Consider the following 22812-nt stretch of genomic DNA (forward strand, 5'->3'; position numbering starts at 1 on the left):
CTGTGCAAATGTAATTTGCTCTCACCCTTCCACTAATCTGTAACTGAGACAGGCTGAACGAGGCCGGAGCTGACATCACAGACGCTCCCTTAAAATGCTTGGGAACACCTGTGTTTTTTTTCAACACAACAAGAAAACGTCAGGTTTCCAAGCCCAAATGCTGGCTTCCTGAAAGTCAAAGTACCGCCACATTGCATTTACGATGCAAACGCATTTTCTGTCCCTATTTACCCTTGCACATGCACGATGCCTATGGTAAGCACTAAGCATGCACAGTTGTTCGACAATCGCTCGATTTGTGATTTCTTTGATTAATGATCAACTCTGAATCATGCCCATATTGCTATTGATGCACTCTCTCTCTTGGGGTATAAGTGATGTCTCTGTCATCTGTACATGCAGCTCAACCTGAAGATATCGTCAACAACATAACTCCTGGATGTGTCCACTGATGATGTCTTTTGCGAAATTGATCAATGTGTATGCACTACAGGTGGAGCCAAGCTTGTTCATCCTGCTGGTGCGCCATAGCTTTCTGTCCCGGCAGGGAGGGTGAAAAGGGAGAGAGAGAACGAGAGTGACATAAAAGGAAAAGTGAAAGAGAAAAGAAAAGAGTACATTCTCTACGCAGCATGAACAATGTCATTACATGGGTGCAAGTGTGTTACAATATTTATATGAACCATTCTCCTTTTCTTGCTTTTTAATGATCAATTGATTTAATCGATGCTTTGTCCTCAAACAAACCAATTATTTATGACCAGTACAATGACTGTAATGAATTAGTGCCCTGCCATTGCTGCTTTACTGTTTCTTTACTTGCCACACTTTTGAACCTCATTTGTTTCATTTTGCTAATGGATTATGGCAAGAGCCCAAATGAGCAAAGTTTCATAGTGAAAAAGGGTATGTGCAGGGAAGATCAGAGGGTACATTCTGCTTATTTTTAGGATTTGTAAAGTAATATTCATTGTACTAGCTACCCCTTAGCCCTTCCTGACAGACCTATAGGCATTTCTCCATACCATAACGTGCTGCCTGCATTCATCATTCATGAGATTTAGACTTTGACACTATTTCTTCTTTTGTGAAGAGTTGAAAACGCAGATCATTTAAACCTCCATTCAGCTGCCATATAACATTACGGAAAGTGACCCAAAAGGAATAAAAACGATGACACAGATTTATTTTCGGTACAGAAAAAGCAGAGGTGTTAGATATAGCAAATACAATAGTCTGTTAGCATAATAGTTCCGGTTAGTTTAAAATAATATTATGGTAAAATAGAGGTGACATTGTTTCTTTATTACAGTTATCACATTTGTAATACTAAATACACTTAAAAATGCAGGTTCATTTCCACTTACCACTCTGTAGACAAATAAGTTGACATATCATTTATAAAACCTGGTTTAAATGTAGCAATAGCACAAACAAAAAAATTAATACTTTGTTTTATAGCAAGAGTGAACAGTAGTTGGGTACTGCCAAACAATTACTACAGGTTCAGTCTCCTCTATCTGAAATATTCAGAAATCGAAAAGTTTTTGAGCATGACTAAAGGCCCATACACACTGGGTGATTTTGAACTGAAAGCAGATCAGTTTTGTCGTTTGAGCTGATTTCAGCTCAAAATCCGACCAGTGTGTATGGCTCTGCGCTGAGCGGTGAGTGCTGATGTGTGCTCCGGCATCATCGCCAGACCAGCTGATGAGTGATGGGGTAGATGGCTATTCACAGAGTCCTGCTATGGAAAGCCACGCAACCCTGCAAAAATCGTTTGGACAGGCAAAACTCATTCAGTCTGTATGCACTGAGCAATTTTCAGCCCAGCAATTTTCCCAATCATCAGTCAGCATACACGCTGGGCAAAAATGCCCAGTGTGTATGCACCTTAAGATAGTAACACCTTGGCTTTCTAATGGTTTCTGCACACATTTTCATGCACTAAATTATTTAATAAAATAATTGTATAAAATTACTATCAGACTATATGTATAAAGTGTATATGAAACATAAATGTTTTTTTGTGTTTAGACACAGGTCACATGCCCAAGATATATCGTATTATGTTATGCAACTATTCCAAAATATGGACGCATCAAAAACACTTCTACCATTTCATATATGGGAGTCTCAACCTGTATAACTATTTGTGCATACTGTATATTTGTGCATACTGTGTATTTATTAAAAAAAACATGCATATATACAAACCATAGGCGTGCGCACAGGGGGTGCCAGGGGTGCACAGGCACCTCCTAATGATGGGCACCCCCCTCACAATTGCAGCCAGAGCCGACATCGGGGAGCAAGTTTGGGCCGGCTGCAGTGTGTGACAGACGTGGCCGAGGCTGCTGCAGCAGGATACTACAGTACTATCTGTATCTAGTCACGTGACGCCCCTGGCTGCCTCTAGGGGGAGCTGACGTGCACAGCTTCGCTGCCTGGGTGAGGACTAGGGACGGAGGAGTGAGGACTTCCTGCCTGCTTATTGAAATTTGCTGCAGGTGTGCTCAACTTATCGGGACTCTGGAGGTGCTGTAACAGGGGGATTTGTATATTATCTGGGCAGTCTATGGCTTTGTTTTATGGGGGGGGGGGGGGGGGGTGTATAAAAAGTTATTTTTATATTTGTCTTTAATCATGCTGCCTGCTTTTTATTATGTCTAAAAGGTGTGTGTGTATGTATCAGCTTTTTGTATGTATACTGCATGTGTGTTTGCATAGAGGTGCTGTGTATACTGTATGTATGCTGTGTGGGTGTGTGGGAGGGGGCTCTGTGTATACTACAATACATCTGTGTGTGTGTGTGTGTGTGTGTGTGTGTGTATGTGTGTGTGCATGCTGTGCCTGTATGTATAATGTGTGTGTGTGTGTGCATGTGCATGCATAGAGGGGGTGTATGTGTGAGCATACTGTAGGGGGCTGTGTATATGTATACTATGTGTGTGGGGGCTCTGTATGTATATACCTGTGTGTGCATAGGGGGCATGTGTGATGGGCATTATTGTGTGTGGCATTATGTCTAATGGGCATTACAGTGTGTGGCATTATGTTTAATAATAGGCAATGATGAACACGCCCAGTAGGCGGTGATGGACACGCCCCTCCAATGGTGCACCCCCTAAGAAAATGGGCTGCGCACGCCTATGATACATACATACATACTGTACATACATACAAACAATATTTTGACAAATGACAATGCAACAGCAAAGAACATAAATAAAAACATTGTATATTTTAATGATTGTATAATGAGTTACTATGAGATGGTTGCAAAATTAGAATTATACTATGGGCAGTATTCAATGTCCCTAATCGCGATGTGCAGCGAATCCTGTTTAGGATTCGCTGCACATTCGCCGTGTTCCGGAGGGCTGGAGCCCTCGCTGCCAGCCCTCCCTTATACACTATTCAATGAGGCAGGGGCTCGATGCACCTGACGGTGGTTGTGAACCTGAGGACGGCAGCAGGCAGGGAGATGTTAGTCTACCTGCCTGCTCCAGAATGTATGAGGGGGGGGGGGGTGGGCTCCCCGGAAGCCAGACAGCACAGACTCCCCCCCCCCCCCCCGGAGAGCCAGCAGTGGACCGGGTATTCACTGCACCCAATCGTGCATATGTAATGATCGGGAGCAGTGAATATATGAATATCTAATGAGCGGCTCTCGGCTCCCGGTCCCCTGCTGGCTGCTATGTGTAAAAAAGAAATAAATAAAATAAATTAAATATATATTCATGTGCTGTAAGCACATGAATAAAAATAGCATGCCCCTTCTCAGAATAAAATTCCTGATTTTTTTACACCAAATTTAAAAAAAACAAACATTATTTTAAAAGTTCACATTCCACTTCACCATAAAAAGATGGCGATTGCTACACGGTGACACACGGCGAAAATCACTTAGAAAGCAATTCTCCATATTCTCATTGAATACACTCATGGTGAATCACATTGAAAAACCCATTGAAAAACCACAGCGAGTTGCCGAGAGTATCAGACGGTGAATTGTCCCTCATTCACTGTTCACCATTGGCGAAAAGTGCACGTTGAATAGGGTGATTCACTTTCTGGCACAAAAAATCACCTTCCAAAGTGAAAAAGCACAAGTTCCCCATGAAACATGGCGAATTGGCCTAATTGAATACTGCCCTATGTTTGTATTATTGAATGCTAATGTTACCTGCCAATGTGATCTCATAAAATCTAAACTTTAATAAAACCTATGTAGCATTGGGTAAAAGTGAGCCCTAGCAAGTCATGTTAATGATACTATGGGGGAAATTTACTAAAGGAAATTTGTAAAAAAAATAGGTATTTGTATCCAGATACACTTATTTTTGACATTTAGGGGGAAATGTACCAAAATGGATTCGTAGAAAAAAGGTGTATTCGTAGGGAGAAATACACCTTTTTTTTACGAATTTGTATTTTCGGGATTTACAATCCCAAAAATACAACAAATCGTAGTCCTAAAGATGGAACATTCGTATTTGTATTTACAAATACGAATGTCTACACCATCGATAGAATACGACAGAAATCACCATTCAAAGAATGGTGGTTTCTGATTTACTAAGCAGCCGTACTGACAATACGGCTGCTTAGTGGTGTGAAACACCCACGCAAATACGACAGGAAAATAGAACACCATTTTCCTGTTCTATTTGCGTTTTAGCCTGCACGGATCAGTCAGATCCGTGCAGGCTACAGTGTAAAAAAATAGAAAAATAAATAAATAAAAAAAAAAAACGGCGTGGGGTCCCCCCCACAGCCGAAACCAGCACCAGGCTGAAGGAGCCGGGGCCGGTAATTAAAAATCAGGGAACCCGACAAATAGGGGTTCCCCGATTTTTAACAACCAGCCCCAGGCTCCAGGTCCGGGGCTGGTTCCCAAAATACGGGGGACAAAATGAGTAGGGGTCCCCCGTATTTTAAGAACCAGCCCCAGGCACAACCAGCCGGCAGGGTAATGTCACAGCCGGGGGACACTTATAATATAAGGTCCCGCGGCCAAAACATTCTCCCTACCGACCAGTCAGCCTGGCCAGGGGCCCTGGGGGAGTGGGGACCCCCCCAATAAAGGGGTCCCCCCCCTCCAGGACTTACCTGACCAGGCTGAAGCCTGGTGCTGTCCTCGATGCCCCTGGGCGGTGGGCATCGAGCTGATAAATGTTGTAAAAAAAAGATGAACCTATTGTTTTTTACTGTGGCACTACAAGTGCCAGCAAGCCTCCCCAGCAAGCTGGGACTTGGAGAACCACAAGTCCCAGCCTGCTGGGCATTAAAGGGCCCGCTGGCACTTGTAGTTCTACAGTTAAAAAAATAGTGCACAAAACACACTGACACACTTTTAAAATAAAACTTTATTACACACAAAGCCCACACATACTAATACTTACCTATCTTCTTCCCATAGGTCGCCCTGGTCCTGTGTCGGCGTCTTCTGGTCCTGTGTCGTCTTCTTCCTCCATGTCGACCGTCGCTGTCGCCGTCCGGATCCGACGAAATCCATTTGGGAAGCTGTGGAAGGAAACCATACTCACCTGTCCCAGCGCGACGTAGTCCAGGTAAGTGTCTTGGCAAAAAAACAAAACGAGCACCCGAAACCAGACCGGACACGACGGAGACGCACGGTGTTTACATCGTGCGGCTCCGCCTCCCGAATGCCGCTATTGGCCGCCTTGCGGCCTAGCGGCTCCTGATTGGCCGCTAGGCCGCAAGGCGGCCAATAGCGGCATTCGGGAGGCGGAGCCGCACGATGTAAACAAACACACGTGCGTCTCCGTCGTGTCCGCTTGGTTTCGGGTGCTCGTTTTGTTTTTTTGCCAAGACACTTACCTGGACTACGTCGCGCTGGGACAGGTGAGTATGGTTTCCTTCCACAGCTTCCCAAATGGATTTCGTCGGATCCGGACGGCGACAGCGACGGTCGACATGGAGGAAGAAGACGACACAGGACCAGAAGACGCCGACACAGGACCAGGGCGACCTATGGGAAGAAGATAGGTAAGTATTAGTATGTGTGGGCTTTGTGTGTAATAAAGTTTTATTTTAAAAGTGTGTCAGTGTGTTTTGTGCACTATTTTTTTAACTGTAGAACTACAAGTGCCAGCGGGCCCTTTAATGCCCAGCAGGCTGGGACTTGTGGTTCTCCAAGTCCCAGCTTGCTGGGGAGGCTTGCTGGCACTTGTAGTGCCACAGTAAAAAACAATAGGTTCATCTTTTTTTTACAACATTTATCAGCTCGATGCCCACCGCCCAGGGGCATCGAGGACAGCACCAGGCTTCAGCCTGGTCAGGTAAGTCCTGGAGGGGGGGGACCCCTTTATTGGGGGGGTCCCCACTCCCCCAGGGCCCCTGGCCAGGCTGACTGGTCGGTAGGGAGAATGTTTTGGCCGCGGGACCTTATATTATAAGTGTCCCCCGGCTGTGACATTACCCTGCCGGCTGGTTGTGCCTGGGGCTGGTTCTTAAAATACGGGGGACCCCTACTCATTTTGTCCCCCGTATTTTGGGAACCAGCCCCGGACCTGGAGCCTGGGGCTGGTTGTTAAAAATCGGGGAACCCCTATTTGTCGGGTTCCCTGATTTTTAATTACCGGCCCCGGCTCCTTCAGCCTGGTGCTGGTTATGGTTGTGGGGGGGACCCCACGCCGGTTTTTTTTTTATTTATTTATTTTTCTATTTTTTTATTACACCTTGCAGCCTGCACGGATCTGACTGATCCGTGCAGACTGCTACAAATAATTCGTATTAGCAGCCGTATATACGGCCGCTAATACGAATCATTACACCATCGGAGGGTTACAAAGCAGTCGTATCTGACTGCTTTGTAAATCCCCCTCCGGAACACGAGTTTGCATACGACTTAAACAGTCGTATGCAACCGTAGGGAAAATACGAATACGAAAAACTAGGTTTTTCATATTGGTACATTTCCCCCACACTATCTCGAAAATACGGCAATTCGTATTTGTATTGATGTGCTATCAATACAAATACGAATTGCCATATTTTCGGGATAGTAAATGTAAAAAATAAGTGTATTTCTGGATACAAATACACCTATTTTTTTACAAATTTCCTTTAGTAAATTTCCCCCTATGTGGCTGCTAGGGGATTTCTAAATTGTGCCCAAAGGATGAATATGTATTAGTTGTATATGTATTAGGTTAGCTGAAAAACAGCAGTATGTACAGTATTTGTTGTATGTACCATAGGTGCAAGGGGTGCAGCTGCTATGGGGCCCAGAGCTGAAGGGGGCCATCTTTGCTGTCTAAGTAATATGTTTTACATACATTTATCACCATCAGTTGCTAAATAGGGGGCCCTTACAAACTTTTGCTATGGGGCCCACGAATACAGATAGCGCAGGGCTTGTCGTTGCTGGGGATGGCGGAGGACTCGCCACCCGCCATCCCCCGCCCCTCGCCATCTGTATGTCGGAAGGGGACGCGCGTGCACGAGGTGCACGCGCGTCCCGTTCCGACGGTGCCTTTCCCCGGGTCCCCGCCGGCTTCCCCGGGTCCCCGCCGGTCCACACCGCCCCCCCGCAGCCCCCCGCAGCCCTGCTCGTCTCCCTGAAGCTGGAGACGGGCAGGACTGCACCCGCCGCGCCGCCTCGCCGCCCGGCTATTGAGACGCTCGTGCGTGGGAGACGCACGAGCGTCTCATTCAGCCAGAGCGCCAGATTGCTGGCGGATCGCCAGGGACACGGTCCTGGCGCTCCGCCAGCAATAATAAGGCCAGCTCCATCTGTATGTAGGTACGCCTCTACTTCATACACAGCTTGCTGACTGCATACTGTATATTTTTCATATTGTTTTAAAAGTGGTCTCTTTTATTGTTTTCTTTTCATTGAATGTGAAGGAAATGCACTAGTGTTATATCTCCTCCCTACATGAAGCAAGGAGTGGATGAACGTCCTAATACATGGCAGAAATCATGTGAAGAAGGGGAATTTATTCAAGTTAACATGCAGAATGTGATTAATGTGAGTGCCATTACAACAGACAAGCAGACTGGAGATTACTCACAGACTTACATGATATAGACATTCCCTTATTTACATGTGTATGTATTGTGACAATCACGATATCAGAATCACTGACAAAGAGTTATCTCCGGAAATTACTTAGAGTTGGACATACTGCTCTTTGGTTTAATCTATTTCTTCATTTTATATCAGTATTAAGGAGTTGCGGTGTTTCTGCCTACTAAATCTGGCTGCCAAATGCTTTTATGTGTTTAACGCTATATCATTATTATCATTTCCCCCCCCTAAATTTCTAGCAGTAGCTTGTCCAACATATAACGCTTAATACAGATAAATTGGTATATCTAGTAAAGTCAAACCATGGGAGGACATTCCACAGGGTGGGTTAAGCCTGGGAATAATCCTGTAATGGGAGCAGGTAATACATGTGGATGAGAGATGTATATTTTGTTCTTAGTATATAGGTTGGGTTGAGATAAGCAGAGATATATATGTTAGTGTGATTTGGTTAATAGCCTTTTGTGAAATTAAAGGTATTTTATATTAAATTTGGAGGTTCACAATTAAGCAATAAAGGGTCTGACAGAGAGAGTAGACAAATGTTTAGCAAGGAAGATCACCCTCACAGCTGCATTCAAAATGGTTTGTATTGGTGGGAGTGTATATGGGTAAAACCAGTGAGGAGACTATATTTACAAAGATGGTAGTGTTTTATCACTAACCCTCACAAGGCTAATACTATTTATTATTATAATTTTATTTATAAGGCGCCACAAGTGTTTCGCAGCACCGTACAAAGGAACAATACAGGGAGACAAAGCTTGGCATAACATTAACTAAATAACAAAAATACAGTACAAATAAAGAGCGCCACCGATCAATACACATTACAGCTTAAATGTAAGTAGTGAGGACTCAATCAACATACAACTAGAGGCTTGTGGCCAATGATGGAGATGAGTATACAGACGAAGATGGTCACTGAGTGTTGGAGTATAGAAGAGCTGTGAGTGAAATGTGAAGAGAAGAGGGCTTTGACAACAGAAGGGAAGAGGGCCCTGCTCGGAGGAGCTTACAATCTAGTAGGAAGGGAAGACAGACAGATTACGAGAGGTGCAAGCCAGTGGGTGGTGGTTAGATAGCAGGATGTAAACAGGCAAGGGGTCGGAGAACCATCTGGTTTATGCAGTGGAAGGGTATGCTTTGATGAATAGGTGAGTTCTCAGTGCCCGTTTGAAGCTTTGCAAGGTCGGGGAGAGTCTAATGGAGCGAGGGAGTGCGTTCCACTGAAGGGGTGCAGCACGGGCAAAGTCCTGTACTCTAGCATGGGAGCAGTGATCAGGGTGGAGGAGAGACGACAGTCGTCAGCCGACCGTAGAGGGCGGGAGGGTGTATGAATGGAGATGAGGTTAGAGATATATGGAGCAATGGAATTAGAGATGGCCCTGTATGTGAGTGTGAGGTGTTTGAAGAGGATTCTGTAGGGGAATGGAAGCCAGTGCAGATTTTGTTAAAGGGGAGTGGCAGAATTAGAGCGGCGGGAGAGGAAGATAAGCCTGGCTGCAGCATTGAGGACAGATTGGAGAGGAGCCAGTTGGGATTGAGCGAGGCCGGTGAGGAGAACATTGCAGTAGTCGAGCCGTGAGATGACCAATGAGTGGATGATCAGCTTAGTTGCACTCTGTGAGAGAAAGGGCCTGATGCGAGCAATGTTGCGTAACTGGAACCGGCAAGAATGGGCCAGGGCTTGGATGTGGGGTGCAAAGGAGAGGGAGGAGTCAAGAGTGACACCCAGGCAGCGGAGTTGGGGAACGGGGGAGATGATGGTGTTGTTAACAGTGATAGAGATATTAGTAGGGGGCATAGCTCTGGGTGGGGGAAAGATAATAATAGACATTGAATATAAAAAATATGTAATTCTAATTAATATTTATCAAAAGCTGAAGTGTTAGTTAGTGAAAAAAAGAAGAGCGTAACCACTGCGCTAGTATGATCTTATAAAAACTTTTTTTTGTATATAAAGATCTTTAATAAATCTTTAATAAGTGATACATCTGTTTGGAGCTTGTATATGCTCGTGACCTATGATGACTCAGGAGAGATGCGCTTTCCACAAATGTAAGGAGACTATTACAATAATTAAAGTGGGATATAATGATTGTACAAATTAATGTTTTTGAAGTGTCTTGTGAAAGATATGGTCATATTCTTTGTATGTATCTAACATGATTTGAAGACAGACTGAGGGCAGTATTCAGTGGCGTAACTAAGTTTTGGGCGCCCCCCCCGCCGCCGCCCTGCCAAGCACCCCCAATCCCCCGCTGCCCATGCAAACCCCCCCAATCCCCTGCAGCCTTACCTATCGCGCTGGTCCCAGCGGCTCCGTTCTTCTTCTGCTGAGGACCACCACAAAATGGCAGCCCCCATACAGCAGACAGTTTCAGAGAACTGTGTGCTATATGGGGGCGGCCATTTTGTGGTGGTCCTCAGCAGAAGAACGGAGCCGCCGGGATCAGCGAGATAGGTAAGTCTGCGGCGGATTGGGGGGGGGGTTGTAACTATAGCACCGCAGCCCCCGGCGCCCCCACATGCACAGCGCCCCCCCCACGGTGGCGGGGGCTGCGGTGCTATAGTTACGCTGCTGGCAGTATTCAATGCTCCCGATTCACTGTTTGTTTCGGCTGTTTTCCCTCTCTGGGCAGTATTCGCCATATTTCATGGCGAATTTGTGCTATTTTCACTTTGGAAGGTGATTTTTTTGTGTCAGACAGTGAATCACCCTATTCAACGTGCACTTTTCACCGTCTGCAAACAGTGAATGACAGACAATTCACCGTCTGATACTCTCCGCAACTCGCTGTGGTTTTTCAATGGGTTTTTCAATGTGATTCGCTGTGAGTGTATTCAATGAGAAGATGGCGAATTGCTTTCTAAGTGATTTTCGCCGTGTGTGACCATGTAGCAATCGCCATCTTTTCATGGTTAAGTGGAATGTGAACTTTTAAAATAATGTTGTTGTTTTTTTTTTTAAATTTGGTGTAAAAAAAATCAGGAATTTTATTTTGTGAAGGGTCATGTTATTTTTATTCATGTGCTTACAGCCATAGGCGAATCTAGGGGGTGGCCCGGGGGTGCACTGGACCACCCATTAGCCCATTTTGTAGCTAAAGGGATGGGGCTTTCCAACGAGCCCAGCCCTGTGTCTCTAGCCCCCTGGGAAGCGGAGATACTGCTAGGCAAAGCTGGAATGTTTTCCCTATAGGATAACATGGCACCCGCTAATTCTGACCCCCACCCAGTTCAACGGCTGCCAATTCCCCCTTCGGCATCACTGAAGCTCGAGGGTGATCTTAGTCGAACCCAAATCGCTCGGCCTTCAATCTGATACCAGGCTGGATCCATATCCAGAAAGTGAATCACCCTATTCAACTTGCACTTTTCACCGTCTGCAAACAGTGAATGACAGACAATTCACCGTCTGATACTCTCCGCAACTCGCTGTGGTTTTTCAATGGGTTTTTCAATGTGATTCGCTGTGAGTGTATTCAATGAGAAGATGGCGAATTGCTTTCTAAGTGATTTTCGCCGTGTGTGACCGTGTAGCAATCGCCATCTTTTCATGGTTAAGTGGAATGTGAAATTTTAAAATAATGTTGTTGTTTTTTTTTTTTTTATTTGGTGTAAAAAAAATCAGGAATTTTATTTTGTGAAGGGTCATGTTATTTTTATTCATGTGCTTACAGCCATAGGCGAATCTAGGGGGTGGCCCGGGGGTGCACAGGACCAATCATTAGCCCATTTTGTAGCTGAGGGATGGGGCTTTCCAACGAGCCCAGCCCTGTGTTTCTAGACCCCTGGGAAGCGGAGATACTGCTAGGCAAAGCTGGAATGTTTTCCCTATAGGATAACATGGGACCCGCTAATTCCGACCCCCACCCAGTTCAACAGCTGCCAATTCCCCCTTCGGCATCACTGAAGCTCGAGGGTGATCTTAGTCGAACCCATATCGCTCGGCCTTCAATCTGATACCAGGCTGGATCCATATGGGTTAATTGGTTCCAGGGATATTGAGGTTAAACCGTTTTTTTTTATTTCTTAAATGTAATTTCATGACTGTTTATGTTCTTTGAGGGCAGATTTCATGGGACCAAAATTATTCGAAGCCAACTCAAAAGTTCTTCATTATGATACTGGTCTCATGTAAATGGGTCAGTTGGTTCCGAAGATATAGCTGGTTGGTTAAAGGGAGGTAGGGAGAGGGGAGTGGTTGTCTCTCCCCCTCACACCAGAAAATGCAGGGACTAGGATGGTGTATAAGGGGTCAGCCTGGGAATGTCCCTGCATGATCCTGGGACCATATTCCCGGGTAAACCCCTGCATTTTCTGTTGTGAAAGGCAGGGCCGGATTAACAATGGGCCTGATGGAGCTACAGCTCCAGGCCCACTATCTAAATAGGCCCATTTTGTAGCTGAGGGCCAGGGCTTTCCAATGAGCCTGGCCCCGCTTTGCTAGCCTTCCGGGAACCGGAGATACCGCCAGGCAAACCTGGAACGTTTTCCCCATAGGATAACATGGAACTCGCTAATTCCAACCCCACCTGGTTCCAATGGCTGCCAGTTCCCCCTCCGGCATCACAGAAGCTTGAGGTTGATCTCAAATCGCTGGGCCTTCAATCTGATACAAGGCTGGTCCATATGGGTTCATTGGTTCTAGAGATATTGCGGGTAAACCGATTTTTTTTCATTTCTGAAATGTAATTTCACGGCTGTTCATGTTGTTTGAGGGTAGATTTCTCTGGAACCAAATGGCCCAGATTCACGGGACCAAAATCATTTGAAGCCCACATGAAAATGGGTCAGTTGGTTCTGAAGATATAGCTGGTTGTTTAAAGGGGGGGGGGTTTATCTCCCCCTCACACTAGAAAATGCAGGGACTAGGCTGGCTGGTATAAAAGGGACCAGCCTGGGAATGACCCTGCATGATCGTGGGACCATATTACTGGGTAAGTCCCTGCATTTTATGGTGTGAAAGGGGTTTTATTTCAAATAGCCGGGACCTGCAGTGCTCTGAATACAGCCGGGCAGCCCCCTGTTCTCTGCCCAGCTGTCCTTTCTGCCCGGCGACCGCTGTCCCCCAGTTACCGCGAGCATGTATTCCCCTTTGGTAATGAGCATGTAATCCCACATGACAATGAGCATGGAACCCCTGGCAATGAGCATGGAACCCCTGGCAATGAGCATGTAGGTAAGCAGCACTTATGTAGCATAATTTGTAATAGGCATTATGATGTTTGGCATAATACGTAATGGACATTATGGTGTGTGGTTTTAACATGTAATGGGCATTATGGTGTAAATTTTTAATGCGTGCCTTCGGTGTGCAATGCCCCTGTGCATTATTGCTCATTCCCTTTGGTATAGTGTTTATTTTGGGTCTTTGCCTTAATCTGTGTGACATAACGTGAATTATGACTCAATCCATGTGCCATAGTGTGAATTTCGGCTCAGTCCGTGTGATTTTTGGCTCATTCCATGTGGCATATTGTGTAAGAGGCAAGTACAGTATAAGGGGGTTACTATTGTGCTGCATGATTTGTATAAGGGGTATATGGTGTGGTAAACAGAGGTGACCACATAAAAGGTGCTGAAATGTTGTCTACCAAGTTTCGGCTTTCAGTATTTTTTTTATGACTGGAGTGCCGCCTCACCCCGCAAGTATTTTAGGACATTGGCATCCTGCGGGTGCACCTGTGGAGGGCACTCGCCAATATATCTCCCTGCATTTTTCCTATGCCAGCCCCCTGCCTTTTCCAGGCATATATAATTAGTTGAAAGTATTTAGACAAATACAGACACACCCATGAGCAGACCACCCAACCAGAACACTGGTCATGCCCCCTACATTATTAGGTGCTGGCCACAACCCCTATCATTACGCATAATAGGCCCTTGATAATTTTCAGCTCCAGGTCCATTTAGACCTTAATCTGGCTCTGGTGAAAGGGGTATTATTTCAAACAGCCATGACCTGTTAGTGGTTAGGACGCTACAAGTGGCGGCATGTGGGGGCATTATGCATAATGTGTGGCTTAATGTGTAAGGGGCATTACGGTGTGCAGCATCATGTGTAAGGGGCATTATGTGTGCAGCATCATGTGTAAGGGGCATTATGTGTGCAGCATCATGTGTAAGGGACATTATGTGTGCAGCATCATGTGTAATGGGTACTATGGTGTGCAGCATCATGTGTAATGGGTACTATGGTGTGTGGCATCATGTGTAATGGGTACTATGGTGCCATCAAGCAAGAACCCCCTAGCAATGAGCATGTAGGTAAGCAGCACTTATGTGGCAAATATATAATGGGTATTACGGTTTGTTATATAGTATGTAATGGGCATCATGATGTGTGGCACAATGTGTAATGGGCATTATGGTGTGTGGCCTTATGTGTTATTGGCATTAAGGCGTGTGGCTTTATGTGTAATGGGTATTATGGAGTTTGCTAAAATGTGTAATGGGCATTACTGTGTATGGTATAAAGTGTAATACCACACCACTTTTTGTGATGCCACGCCTCCTTCCCATGAGGCCACGCCCCATTTTGCTGCGTGGCTACACCGCGCAAAGGTCCCCCTGCTATTATGTCTAGATCTAGGACCACCCATTACCATAATTCTAGATTCGCCTATGCTTACAGCACATGAATATATATTTAATTTAAAAAATATATATATATTTTTTACACATAACAGCCAGCAGGGGGCCGGGAGCCGAGAGCCGCTCATTACATATTCATATATTCACTGCTCCCGATCATTACATATGCACGTTCGGGAGCAGTGCATACCCGGTCCCCTGCTGGCTCTCCCAGGGGGCAGCTTGTGCTGCCTGGCTTCCGGGGAACCCACCACCCACCCACATACGTTCTGGGGCAGGCAGGGAGACTTCCATCTCCCTGCCTGCCGCCATTCCCGGGCTCAGTTAACATTCGCCGTCAGGGGCAGTGAGCCCCTGCGGCATTGAATACTGTGTCAGCGAGGGCTAGCAGCGAAGGCTCCAGCGCTGCACATCGCAATTTGGCTCATTGAATACTGCCCTCTGAGGTGAATCTTTTCACTGAAAATCTGATTCACCCTATTCAATGTTCACTGTTCGCCAAATGTGAACAGTGAATGCCGGCCAGTTCTCCTTTTCATGCTCGCTGCAATTCACTGGTGTATTTCAATGGGGTTTTCACTGTGATTCACTGAGAGTGAATTCAATGCTAGGAGAACTGCTTTCGCCATGATTTTCGCTGTGATTCACCGTTTTTCATTTGCCATCTTTTAAGGTGAACTGGAATGTGTTCTTTTAAAAAATCATTAATTTTATTATGATTATTGTAAGGCTCTTGCTATTTGGATATATATTGAATTTAATTTTTTTTTTTACAGGTGATGTCAGCAGGGGGCAGGGAGCCGCTCATTAGATATTCACTGCACTTATCCCGCTTATTACATATGCACGAGCGGTACCAGCACAGTCCTCCTCCCTGAGTTTCAGGGAGCCCCTGCCTGCTGGTGGGTGGGATGCAGGGGGGTCTGGCAGCACAGGGTCAGGTCGGATAGTGCTGGTGGGCAGGGGGTCCCTATGGTGTATATGAGACCAGTGACGGTGTCCCTGCGGTGGATGGAAACTACTAGTTCCCATCTGCCGCAGGGACCCCGCCACTGATCTCACACACACAGTAGGGACCCTCTGCCCACCAGCGCGACCCGACCTGACCTTGTGCTGCCTGTGTCCCACCAGCCCTCCTTATCTCCCGCACAGCATGCGGTGCAGGCAGGGAGGCTTCCATCTTCCTGCCTTCCGCCATCCCTATGGCTCCCTGCGGCATTCGCCGGGGGGTTAAAATTTCTTGTCAGGGGCAGCGAGCCCCTGACGTGTTGAATAGGGAGAGGGCTGGCTGTGAATCCACCAGCCCTTCGGAACCCGGTGAATGTGCAGCGAATCCTAAACAGGATTCGCTGCACATTGTGAAAAATAACATTGAATACTGGCCTGAATGTGGGGAACAAAGAGCAGTCAAGGATGACACCTAGACAGTGAGATTTTGGGGAAAAGTAGATTGTCAAGCTATCAACAGTGATAGAGATGTAATCATTATAGAGATAATGTTGGAGGCCAAAGGAGCTTCTGAGTTTACTCAAAGAAGACATATAAAAGAAGAATAGAATACTGTAGGTCTAATTTTAGAAACTCAGGGAACAACTACATGCAGTGGCAATTATGGAGAAGTGGAATTAAAAGAGACCAAGGGAGAGAAAAATTCACATGAGGAGATGGTATTCTACAGTGCCAAAAGAAGCTAAGAGGTCAAGGGCAATAAGTAGAGTATTGGCCCGTGGATATGGCAAAAGATGGCTATTGCTGGCTTTAGTAAGGGCAGTTTCTGTGAGTGGACAGAATGAAAGGCATACTAAAATGGGTTGAGCAATCAGTGAAAAGAAATAAAGGTGGTGATGTGGTTGTAGACGATCCTCTCAAGATTGGTCAGTAGCTAGAGAGAGTTGAGGGCAGAGCCGAGTTTCCCATTAGGCACATGAGGCACGTGCCTAGGGGCGGCACATGTTTGGAGGTGGCACTTGGATGCCTGTGATAGTACTGTCAGCCCAAAATGTACCAATAACTGCAAAATATCCACTGTACTGTACTATATTCCAGTGTAAATGGATAGGACATGCAGATACTGCCCCTGTAAACTAACCTACTTAGTAAATATGTATTCATAATAAAAGAACATGTCACAGTTAGTGGCTTTTTTAATAAATCCATTATATTTACTATTATCAAATGAGTGCTTATAAGTAATCAATAAAAATAATACAATTAGGCAGGGGGGGGGGAGCGAACATTATTGTTGTGCCTAGGGGCGCCCTCATCCCTAAATCCGCCCCTAATTGAGGGCAGATGAGACAGTCACCACGGAGAGGGAAAGATTGAATACATTTGCAAAATGGGAACACACAACAGCATGAGAGAAGGAGGCGAGAGGGGGTAAGATCAAGGAGGTTGTTGAAAAGAGTGAATTAGGGCCATGGCTGCACCTCCATATACTGTGAAGAAGGAAGTCAGAGTAGATTAAAATGGATTCAGAAAATGGGAAGAGTTCAACTGGGACGAAAATTAATTATATGAAGAGGTTCTTTATCTATTTTCCATTATCTCTCTCCAAGTACAAAGACCCTTTACACAAATAAAGTACGAAGCCCAGAGTGTATCTTCTGTCATGTGATCATGGGATATAGAACTAACGGGTCCGTTTAATAAAGTTTCTAAAAAATTAAAAGATGAAATCTTTCCCATAGCAACCAATCACATTCTAGGGCGAAATGATCTGCGCTATGTCTAATGATGCAACACTCAGTCTGAGTGATCCTCAGGTTATTAAAGTCACTAATACAATTTTAATATAAAAAAAAAACCCAATAGACATGGATGGTGAGAAAACTGACAACATTCCCATAGCAACTAATCAGATTGTATTTATCTATTTAGCCCCTTCCTGAAGGCAATGGAGGAAATTTACTAATGAGAGTTCTATTTCAGATGGGATGTTTCTATGGGCAACCAATCAGCTTCTATATGCTATCTTCTAGAAGGTGTTAAATAAGAAAGTAGATTCTGATTGGTTGCCCATAGCAATATCCCATTTGAAATAGAACTCTTGTCTTAATCTACCCCAATAGCTACAATCTGATCTCCACTTCTTAAAACTCCCGGTGCCCATAGACGGTCCGTTCCCGGACCGTCCGTTTTGTACTATGCGATGCGCGCTCCCGCGCATCACATAGTACGGTACAAAAAGTATGTGCTGCACATACTTTTTGTACTAGCTAAACTTCGCATCGGATCGCAGTGCATGCACACTGCATGCACTAGGCATGCGATCCGATGCGAAGCGTGCTAATTAAGACCCAAACGGATCCGTTTAATGGACCGTGTATGGGCCCCTATAGTGCTCACTTGAAACACGCTAGATCTCTTTCTGTTCTCTAACAAACACCCTTTGGTCTTCTCTCGCTGCTTGATTAAAATAAATAGCTTATTAATATAACTTTTGCTTGATTAATATAATTATAGTCACCTAATATAACATTTAGATATGCTCTGATTGCTGTTAATATGACAATAATCATCTAGCTATACATATTATTAATAGGTAACTTCTTCCTAATAATATTTACATAGAAAATGTAAATTCAATTGAGGGATACAATATATGCAGATTGGTGATCTAAATATAGGCATTCTGTGTTATCTAATTAATTGGATAGATTAAGAGTACTTATTGTATTATATTCCTTTACTACATACTGCTATGATTATGAAGGAACTCACTAAGGGCCTGATTCAGACCTGTTCAGATGTTTTCGCTGGAGAAACGGAGGTTGAGAGGGTTTATGATTAGTATGTTCAAATACAGGATTGGGAATCATATGGAACCGGGTGATAATTTGTTCACTAACAGGCCTATACTTAGGACACACAGGCATATACTGAGGCTGGAGGAAAATAAATTCCGTACTGAATAAAGAAGAGGATTCTTCCCCATTAGAGCAGTAAGATTTTGGAACTCATTGCCGGTGGGGGTGGTTACAGCAAAACTGGATACATTTTTGGCCACTAAGTAAATCCTATACATACAGTATGATTTACTGAAGTCACTAGATACAAGTCAGATAGGTTGAACTTGAAGGACTAACGTCTTTTTTCAGCCTTTGGGGGGTTGCTCTAACATCCGCTCTCCAACTCTGCCGCACATCGCCGCACTTCGCAGTCATAATTATCGCATATGCAGTAACATATGCGATAATTATGGCAAAGGACAGCTCTTGCGTTAAGAGCTGTCCTTTGCGATAGAGTCAGCGGGTCCCATGGGGACCCAGCGGCTTTCCCCTCCCTCCCTTACCCAGCGCTGCTGCTGCTGCGCCAGGCTCTCCTCCCTGCACCCAGAAGAGGATCAGTGCAGGGAGGAGGAGGTCACAGGTCTGGGCAGCACAGTTTTGTGCTGCCTGGACACAGGTGAGAGGGGGGGACGATGCGGGGCAGTGGGGGTTCGTGCGGGGCAGCGGTGGTCGGTGCGGGGCGGCAGAGGGTTGCGGTAGAAGCCCATAGGCTTCTATGGGGCATTGCCAGATTTTTATTACAGCATCCCAAAATGCGGTAAAACCCCCAATAACGGGGTTTTTACCGCATTTTTAGCTTAGAGAATCTCCCCCTTAATTACTATGTTGCTATGTAACATAAATTTGCTGCCTAGCTTACAGATTAACTGTAACCGCCTCCTCAAGCAGACATTGACATGCCTGCATTCACAGAGGTACATCCAGCTTTTCTATGGGCATGCCCAGAAAACGCTAGGGGTCCCCTGCATTCACCCCCTGCCCACCCCCTGTCCACACATCCTGGAGCGAATGCCCCACGAGTGTGAAACTCACTGAAGGCGTTCGCTAATGGGGCTTACACATGTGCATATTCCCGCATGCGCATGCTTAGTAGAAGCATAACCAAGGAACCAGAGGCCTCTGGACATCGCACAATCAGGCTCTGTGAATACTGCCCCACTAAACTCGAACATGGTCATGGCATCAGTACTGGATCACAACTGCAATGCAGACCTGGCAGTCACCCTTAACATTTTCGAGTGATTAGGGCTCCACAATTCAGAAGCATTAGCAGGGAGAGATGGAAATGGTAGTGCCACAAGCTGGGACATGCTGTGCTCCTGAGGCAAGGAGTCTCAAAGGAGCACTGCCATTGTCCATGATAAGAAAGAAAGGTAAAGAGAATAGGTGATGCAGGAGAAAGGAAAAGAGGAGGGAAGAAAGAAAGTGAGAGTGGGAAGTAAAAAAATAGGAGGCACAGGGAAAGGAAATGGGAAAGAAATACCATTAAGAAAAAACAACACAGCAGCAGTATTACTACCTTGTAAAGTTTTTTTTAAGACAATAATGCCTAACTAAGACCAAACCACCAACATATGTCATTCTCACTATCTCCCCCCCCTAGCTACAGACTGGCTGGTAAATCAGAAAACTCATATATACAATACAGTACTGTAGTACTGTATACTAGAAGAAAAAGGATTCCTACAAGGGGTACTCTGGACTGGCTAGCATTGCTACTTAGCATTTATTTGCCACATTTCTTTCAATATACAGTACATTAGTGTCCCAAGACAAATGTTACAATAAAATGTTACTTTGATTGGTTATTAATTAAAAATGTGAAATAGGGTTAAAAAATATATAACAGTGAAAACAAGTGAAAAAGTGTAATAATGTGTTTAAAGTGTGATAATAAATGTAAAATAAAATGTATGATTATTGATGAAGTGTTGTTCTATGACTTCAATGTTGGAGATGTGGCAGTTTCGGTGTCACTTCACCTAAATAGTTTTATTATTCTGTTTGTTAACCATGGAGCGTATTAAGGGTTTACTAATCTCTCACCTCACCACTGTATTGCACTATGGGGGAAATTTACCAATATGAAAAACCTAGTTTTTCGTATTGGTATTTCCCCTACGGTTGCATACGACTGTTTAAGTCGTATGCAAAGTCGTGTTCCGGAGGGGAAATTACAAAGCAGTCAGATACGACTGCTTTGTAACCCTCCGATGGTGTAACCATTCGTATTAGCGGCACATATATACGGCTGCTAATACGAATTATTTCTAGCAGTCTGCACGGATCAGTCAGATCCGTGCAGGCTGCAGTGTGTAAAAAAAAAATAGAAAAATAAATAAATTTAAAAAAAAAAACGGCGTGGGGTCCCCCCCACAGCTGTAACCAGCACCAGGCTGACGGAGCCTGGAGCCGGTAATTAAAAATCAGGGAACCCGACAAATAGGGGTTCCCCGATTTTTAACAACCAGCCCCAGGCTCCAGGTCCGGGGCTGGTTCCCAAAATACGGGGGACAAAATGACTAGGGGTCCCCCGTATTTCAAGAACCAGTCCCAGGCACAACCAGCCAGCAGGGTAATGTCACAGCCGGGGGACACTTATGATATAAGGTCCCGCGGCCAAAACATTAACCCTACCGACCAGTCAGCCTGGCCAGGGGCCCTGGGGGAGTGGGGACCCCCCCAATGAAGGGGTCCCCCACCTCCAGGACTTACCTGACCAGGCTGAAGCCTGGTACTGTCCCCGATGCCCCTGGGCGGTGGGCATCGGGCTGATTATGGTGTAAAAAAATAGATTAAACTATTGTTTTTTACTGTGGCACTACAAGTGCCAGCAAGCCTCCCCAGCAAGCTGGGACTTGGAGAACCACAAGTCCCAGCCTGCTGGGCATTAAAGGGCCCGCTGGCACTTGTAGTTCCACAGTTAAAAAAATAGTACACAAAACACACTGACACACTTTTAAAATAAAACTTTAATACATACAAAGCCCACACATACTAATACTTACCTATCTTCTTTCCGTAGGTAGCCCTGATGTCCTGGTCCTGTGTCGTCGTCTTCTGGTCCTGTGTCGTCTTCTGGCTCCACGTCGACCGTCGCTGTCGCCGTTGCCGTCCGGATCCGACGAAATCCATTTGGGAACCTATGGAAGGAAACCATACTCACCTGTCCCAGCGCGACGTAGTCCAGGTAAGTGTCGGGGAACCCCTATTTGTCGGGTTCCCTGATTTTTAATTACCGGCCCCGGCTCCTTCAGCCTGGTGCTGGTTTCGGCTGTGGGGGGGACCCCACGCCGTTTTATTTATTTATTTATTTATTTTTCTATTTTTTTACACCGCAGCCTGCACGGATCTGACTGATCCGTGCAGGCTAAAACGCAATAGAACAGGAAAATGGTGTTCTATTTTCCTGTCGTATTTGCGTGGGTGTTTCACACCACTTAGCAGCCGTATTATCAGTACGGCTGCTTAGTACATCAGGAACCACCATTCTTTTGAATGGTGATTTCTGTCGTATCCTATCGATGGTGTAGGACATTCGTATTTGTAAATACAAATACGAATGTTCCATCTTTAGGACTACGAATTGTTGTATTTTTGGGATTGTAAATCCCGAAAATACAAATTCGTAAAAAAAAGGTGTATTTCTCCCTACGAATACACCTTTTTTCTACGAATCCATTTTGGTAAATGTCCCCCAATATGTCTGAAGAATTTTACTACAGGATGTTGAGACACTGTTGCACTATGGTATCACATGTTAAAAATAATTAATTAAATGCTGTTCAGCAACAGTGTCTTTTTAATATAACTAACGTGAGCTAGAAACTGCCACCAATGATTTTTCATTGTAAAGACCCGATTTTTAATTGTATAGTCACCCATGGGTGATTTCATACCCCCACTATCCAACTACGCATGGAGTTGATTTAATATAGTGCAAGAGCCCAAAGTTAGGCGAGCGGACGCAGAATACATGTAAAGTAATCCGCGTCCCCTCGCCACGATTCGGGCTCGCTGCGCTCGCCACACTATATAAAATCAACACCATGCGTAGTTGGATAGTGGGGGTATGAAATCACCCATGGTTGACTATACAATTAAAAATCGGGTCTTTACAATGAAAAATCGCATGCCTTAAGTAGTGGCATGCAATGAAAAAATCAGGCGCCCAGATAATACATAAGTACCTATACTCATTTCACAGATATAAGGTAGGACCCTAAGTTTGTATTGTTATTATGCTGTCTGCCTGAGGAAGGGGAGAATGTCCCTGAAACTGTTGCACAAATAACTATTGCACCTGTACCAAGTCCCGGCGTGCCACGCTGATGTTTATTCTCCATGGAGCTCTAT

General features: G+C 45.1%; 1 protein-coding gene across 1 annotated transcript in view; it reads left to right on the forward strand.

Moving 5' to 3' along the window:
* Window positions 1–2458: 2458 nt before the first annotated feature.
* Window positions 2459–22812, forward strand: part of LOC146060483 (uncharacterized) — an 81458-nt gene continuing 61104 nt past the window's right edge. Inside the window, exons 1-3 of the mRNA XM_083173731.1 lie at window positions 2459–2510; window positions 7879–8002; window positions 21482–21646. Coding sequence (XP_083029857.1) covers window positions 7910–8002; window positions 21482–21646 — 258 coding nt within the window. The 5' untranslated portion in view covers window positions 2459–2510; window positions 7879–7909. The remainder of the gene's footprint in view (window positions 2511–7878; window positions 8003–21481; window positions 21647–22812) is intronic.

Source organism: Crinia signifera, chromosome 1 (assembly GCF_055691185.1).
Source record: "Crinia signifera chromosome 1, ASM5569118v1, whole genome shotgun sequence".
NCBI classification, from domain to species: Eukaryota; Metazoa; Chordata; class Amphibia; order Anura; family Myobatrachidae; genus Crinia; species Crinia signifera.